General features: G+C 43.6%; 1 protein-coding gene across 2 annotated transcripts in view; it reads left to right on the plus strand.

Moving 5' to 3' along the window:
* LOC146007741 (protein TBATA-like) overlaps window positions 1-6,444 on the plus strand; it is a 52,256-nt gene extending 45,812 nt beyond the window's left edge. For both annotated transcript variants that reach the window (XM_083146324.1, XM_083146325.1), the window contains 2 exons: window positions 1,954-2,000; window positions 4,157-6,444. In XM_083146324.1, the coding sequence (XP_083002450.1) occupies window positions 1,954-2,000; window positions 4,157-4,236 (127 nt within the window). In that variant the 3' untranslated portion in view covers window positions 4,237-6,444. The remainder of the gene's footprint in view (window positions 1-1,953; window positions 2,001-4,156) is intronic.
* The last annotated feature ends 303 nt before the right edge of the window (window positions 6,445-6,747 follow it).

Genomic DNA, 6,747 nt, shown 5'->3' on the forward strand with positions numbered 1-6,747 from the left:
AACAATACACAGAGGTGTTATATCAATATCAAGATACGAGTAAGGGCAGTCTGGGGGTAGACCCCACTTATCTGTGCACCGAGGAGGCAACGGCAGCGGGAACCAGGATACGGACAACTGGACAACACACGGACACCAGGAGAACAGGAGACAAAACGGAGGACACGGCTGGGAATCAACGACAGGACGCAGGACGACTGGGCACAGGAACCAGGAGTAGAGGATAGGTGGGAACCAGGAACACTTGAGACCCTGAGGTGCAAAAGCTATAACCGGCGCCTGTCCTGGGCAGACGCCGGCTCTTTATTCGAAATCCCCGCTGACGCTGACGTGCGCCGCGCTGCCGGGCGCATGACGTCAGCGCGCCGGCACGCCGACGGAGACGCTCGGGGACGTTGCCCGGCAACGCCCCGATGCCTGCTGACGATGCCGTGGGGACGGAAGCTAGGGGCGTTGCTGCGCGACGCCCCCAACGTCTCCCCCGGCACTCGTCTACACTGTCTGTCCCGGCGGGTCCGGGACAGCAGTGTAACAGCTACGAATGTGATACATCAGCAGTAAGTGTCTCTGTGCGCAAGAGAGGAGCAAATTAAAATCAGGCCCTATAAGAGGAGTAAAATATGGAAGATGTTATGTATTTCTGTGCAGGGTAAATACTGACTGCCCCACCTGCCAGGCAACTTCCTTTTGGCCAGATGCTTTCTTTTTGCTTTACTTACAAACCTGAAGCAGGTCCTCAGTTGTCCTTGGATCACCAAAATGCAAAGCTGAACTGCGTATCTCTAGTCTTCATCTGTCTTTTTCCTTGTACCTCGATGATATGTGCAGGAAAATCAGGGGTAGATTTATTAAGCTCGGTGAAGTGATAAAGTGTCTGGTTTTTATCACCGGCCAATCAGCTCCTACCTGTCATTTTTCAAACCAAGCCTGTAACTTCACAGTTAGCCGGTGCTAAAAACCAGACACTTTTTCACATCACCGAGTTTAATAAATCTGCCCCTCAGAGGCATTGAGATAATGGATAACTGGACACTGCTGTTAATTTGAATTGACCAATAAATATCAATGACATTCCACCTAAAAGTCACATTAGACGACAAAATTAGAGGGTGGTGTCCAGCCAGTGGCTCAGAGTTGCACGTGATGAAGTGCCAGTGATCTGCCAATGTACGTCTGAGAGACTAAAGATTCCTTTTGGAAGCTAATTGTGATGATATGGAACCATTAGTTTCAGGTGAAGGATGCAAATGATCATGAATAAAGCCTGGAGGGGAGGTTTTATCAAAACTCAGAGACATAGGGCCAGATTCTCTAAGCTTCAAAAGTGATAAAATAGAGAGTGATTGATAAACAGCCATCAGCTCTTGTCTGCCATGTCACAGACTGTGTTTGAAAAATATCAGACAGGAGCTGATTGGCTGGCTGTTTATCACTCTCTATTTTATCACTTTTGAAGCTTAGAGAATCTTGCCCAGAATATTTTAGACACAAATTACCAGCCAATTAGCTTCTACCTTACTTTCTACAGATTGTGTCTTAAAAATGACAGGATTGAACAAACTCACAATTATAATTTTCCAAGCTTCTGTAACATAACAGCAGAGATGTAGCTCATTATATACAGTACACACTTAGATCTGTTATCACACAGTGTAAGACTTTATAGTTGAAGGCGGTTGCATAGGGGATTTGTGAACTTGGACAGCAGTCTGGAGTGTAGAAAATCATTTTAAAATGAGTGACACAGTCTTGGTGCCCCTCTAACAGCTAGAGCCCAGCCAGTGCCTCCAATGTCTCTGGGAGTTACACCACTGATGAGATCATCTGTGCATGGCTGGACTGTTAGATCACCTCTATCCAATCATAAATATTTTGTCAGAAATACCTATGCACGTTTAATACATAAGAAATAATATCTGTGGTTTTTTTTTTCTATTACTTGTATTATTGTAGATCTCTCCAAAAAAAGCCAGAGCCTATTCTTGAAGAGGACAAACCAGGTAACATGAATAAATTAACAATACATTTTAGAGAAACTATAATGCCGGAGTCACAACAAATTTACTGAAAATAATGATTGTGTCAGAAGTTGAACTAACATAAGCACTTACATTTCTCTATCTGACAAGATCTGCTCTGCAAACTGCCATTACACAGCGAATCAATGTACAGTAGGGGGTGTACAGAAAGCGGGGGTCATAGGATCTACATTGTCTAGGTCACCCCCAAAGCTCAACATGCACAAGGTCGAAAAAGGTTGATACAAGCAAAAAGGTAGACACAGAAAAGGTTGACATGAGTTTTTAACTTTCTTTGGTGTCAATGTCAACACCTGAGTACTTGGACCCTCACTCTTCGCTTGCCATGCTTTAGGCCAAGTGTCTATCACAGGACTCATACTCATGATGCATACTTCTCCATTCCCAATCGTAGCCCACGTTGATGGTAAAGTAGGATACGGTTCTAATAATGAAGAAAAATCAGGGAAAACTGTTGCCTACCTTTTACCATATTGACCTTTTGTGTGTGTGTTGACCCATAGTCTGGATCCTGTACTTACCAGTATGGAGACCACACCATGTAACATAAATCCAATATTGAAATGTATGTTCATCTTAGGGGCTGCACATAAAAGAAATCTGAATTAAATGCACCCTCTGTGGCTTAATGCCCAGCCTAAACTACACATCGGAACTGGGTCTCTATTGGTAAACATGCATTAGCCATGTACTAACATTGCAGTATAATTGAATATTTCTGTCCTTTAAACCTGGAGCTTTAGCTATGTAAACATGGCAGGTAAATCCTATCTTCAATAAAACTCCCATCTTAGTAAATAATCCCCATAGTTTCTCATGGATAGGATGTATAAATGTCATTAAAATGTTGTTTCTCCCAAAACTTTTATACATTGTCCAAAAGCTCACTTTCATCACTCTACACTCTTTTCCCCTCATTTTGAAAATGTATATGTAATGACAAGAAGTACTATATTCAAAGGAGGAATTTGCCCTATCTCGGCAGGATGTCTAGGGATCTCTTTTGTCCTCAGATAATACCACGCCTCAGTCAAATGTTAGCATGAAGTTGGATGAAATTCGAGAATAACTGAGTGACTTGGTAGGTGATGACCCAGGTTCAACTCTTTCTTCATTCCTTACAGTCACATTCGCACTATCCACCGCTGAGGCGGGACATCAAAGTGCTGCCTCCTATTCAGTGACTTCAGCTGGGTGCTGCACTATGAAATGATGTGTAGCTTATGGCTCCTGTCACTAGGAGCCAGCAATGTAACTTACACTGGTCTTTGGGGCAGCTCACACCTCAAACCCCCCAGGTGACTAAATGAGGATTCGGGTCACGAGTCTACGCCCTGTACTCAAGCGAACATGCCCCTTACCCAGAAAGCTACACCTCATTTTACCAGCACACACATTCGGCACACAGGGTATCACCATTATCAATGAGGCTCCTGGGGCTGGGCACTAGATGGATAGGGTAGGAATCAGGAATTAAGGGGAGTCAATGAATACCCGCTGAACGGTGGAGCTGCAGATATGACCTGGACATGACCACTGTGACTCAGAAGCCAATGCAGCAGTCAGGAGCAGGCAAGTTACCGATGGAACACCAGCATAATATGTTCAGCTAATCAGTATAGCATCACTTTATACATAATGAATGTCTACATGGTCAATGTTGGCATTATGACCATATTTTCATGTCAGTATGATGTAGACTGTGATTGTCAGCACATCATCCTACACCCATTCCCAACACTTCTCAGAAGGAATGAAACTTAGATACCCAGTTATTGAAGACATCAGTAAAGCACCAGCTAATGGTTTTCAGCTTTCTCGGTTAACAATACTTACCAAGCAATCCAATATCTTGGAAAAGGCAGAGATTTCAGACATGTTTTCCAAATTTGCAGTTTTAAATAAGGTTTTATTATAAAATTTAATATTTTAATTATGTTTACAGTATAGTAAAATACAGTATAATATAATTTAAAAGTATTTTGACTTTTGTTTTAGGCTCATTGACATATACTGTATGTAAAGGACATACAAATCTCACAACGCAAATGACACACACTCTAATACAAGTCAATGTAGACAACCAGAATCTAACTATTGAATTTACTGTCTTACAGAGCACATTGGTACTGCAGAAGTTCTTCAGATAAATGCACCAGACAGAGAGGACCAAAGCAGGCCCGACCCTGCAAAATAACAGATGACAGGACCTTCCATGGAATAAACGGCATTCTCTTTAGAATGAACTTAAGCACACATAGGGGGGATTTTACTAGTTCACATGGTATGTTGCTATGGGCAACCAAACAGAATCTACTTCTTAGTTATATTCCTTTTACACTAGAAAAGCCAGGTCACACCCTGGATTTTTGTACCCAGGTGTGACCCGACTTGCTGGCCCTTTGCCACTAGTCTCTCATCCCGGCATAAAGTTGAGGCGGTTGACGTCATCAGGAGGTGGGGCCTGGGCAGCGCTGGGAGATGAGAGCATCTCCCACTGGTGCCTTTACATTGCAGTGAATGGGACCCAGGTCGCATCGAGCCGGGTTACCCGTTTCCACTGCCCCTGGAGTATCCCGGGTCCAACCCAGGTAACTACCTGGGTTGGAGTCGCGCTTCCATTTTTTACTAGTGAAAAGGGGGTATTATTTAGCTTTTTCTAGATGATAATAGAAAGTATCTACATAGCAACATCCCATTTGGAATAGAACTCCCAGCTTAGTAAATTTCCCCCATAGCCTCTTCCTGACACAATTTATGACAAGTACATTGCTCAGCTGCAGGCAACTAAACTAACCCTGATTGTCTGATCATGATGCCTTATTCATATTCCTATATCTTGTCTGTCATATCAGTAAGACATTCTTGAAAACAATATTTGCTGATAACAAACCATTTGTGTCTAAGAAAATTTTTTTTTTTTTTGTTTCATAGTACTAGCAATCTGGTTTATGGCGGGTCACTTCAACATCTGCCCCCCCCCCTCCTCCAATTCTGTACCTAAGGGTTCAGAGTTCTCCATTAGTTATAAAAATGAGGAGGTCATTCCTGATCACAGCAGGCATCAAGGAACCTGCTGCATTAGGTGGTAGCAATGTAAAACCTATTTGATGCATAACATACGGAGATATAGGGCAGATGCATTAAGCCTGGTAAAGTGATAAAGTGGAAGGTGATAACACACCAGCCAATCAACTCCCAACTGTAATTTTTCAAACAAAGCTGATTGGATGTGTTATCACCTTCCACGTTATCACTTTACCAAGCCTAATACATCTGCCCCTATGCACCATACTAACTTACACACTATTACAAATATGGTATCCAGTCAATAGGTAAATGCCATATGATCGACATACACAAGGTCCACTTAGACAAAAGGTGGACACAAGCAAAAGGTCAACATGGCAAAGTCAACATCCATAGGTTGATATGAGATTTTATTTTTTTGTAATACTTTGCCATCCATGTTCCTTTTCATGGGTCGACCATTTGGTACTTGTGTAGTTTCACGGCGCCAGCATGGCGCCGTGCTACTTCCGGGTTCTACGCTCGCCACAAAATATGTCCAAAAAAGTAATCTAACTCCATGCCAACATGGATAGTTCATACCTCCACTATCCATGTTGGCATGGAGTTGATTTTAAATAGCGTGGCGAGCGCAGCGAGCCACCGAGCCCGCAGCGTGGGCGAGCGAAACTACACAAGTACCGACCATTTTCATGTTGACATCTTGTATATGTTGATTTTGTGCACGTTAACCTATTGACTCGACCCATACCATGACCCTAAATTATTGCCCAGCATTAAGTTACTCTGACTATCTTGCATTGTACAGATGATGTCCCTGTCATCTTTGCCCGGCACCCACCAGAACGTCCCCTCTGGCGAGCGCCGGTGGACAGGGACTCCATTAAACTGGGACTTGCATGCTTCTCACGCGCACGCCCATCCCAGTCTCTCTGCGGCTGGGAAGCGGCATCCTGCCCATCTCTGCTTCACAGAGGCGGGCAGGGTTAGGGGGGGGTGGGGGGGGGGGGCGGTCGGTGAGGGGGACTGTCGGCGATGGAGGCGCAGATGTCAGCGGGGAGCTCCATTGCCATGGGGCGCGTGAGCGTCTTAGGGGTGCGCGCCCCCTGGTGGGAGCTGGGGGCTGGTGATAGTTTTGCCAGCCCCTGCAAAGACAAAGCCGGCTCCATCTGTAGTTCCTGATCTATAGTTTTATTATAACCATTACACAATTAGCTGATATACATTACAGTACATTATGTGTGCTTTTGTAACTATCGGAGCGAAGCAACAACAGTTTTGCATGTGCAATATATAATTATTGCATTTCCCACAGGAGATAATTACATGGTTAGAGGCTTTTCTTCTTCCTTTCAATAAATGTAAATAATACACATTGATTTGTTTCTGTATTTATGTTATTTTCTTTCTGTTGTGATTACAAAACAAACTAAATGTTATGACAAAGTTACTATATTAATGTCAAATATATTTCAATTTTGGATATTTGCTCTTATCCTGAAATGAATACGTTACAGCTAAGGTCACATGGGTCCTCAAACTGCGGCCCTCCAGATGTTGTGAAACTACAAATCCCAGCATGCCTTGCAACAGTTTTAACACTCCCTTATAGCAAAACTGTGGCAAGGCATGCTGGGATTTGTAGTTTCACCACATCTGGAGGGCCGCAGTTTGAGGA

The sequence above is a fragment of the Crinia signifera genome, chromosome 6 (genome assembly GCF_055691185.1).
Source record: "Crinia signifera chromosome 6, ASM5569118v1, whole genome shotgun sequence".
NCBI classification, from domain to species: Eukaryota; Metazoa; Chordata; class Amphibia; order Anura; family Myobatrachidae; genus Crinia; species Crinia signifera.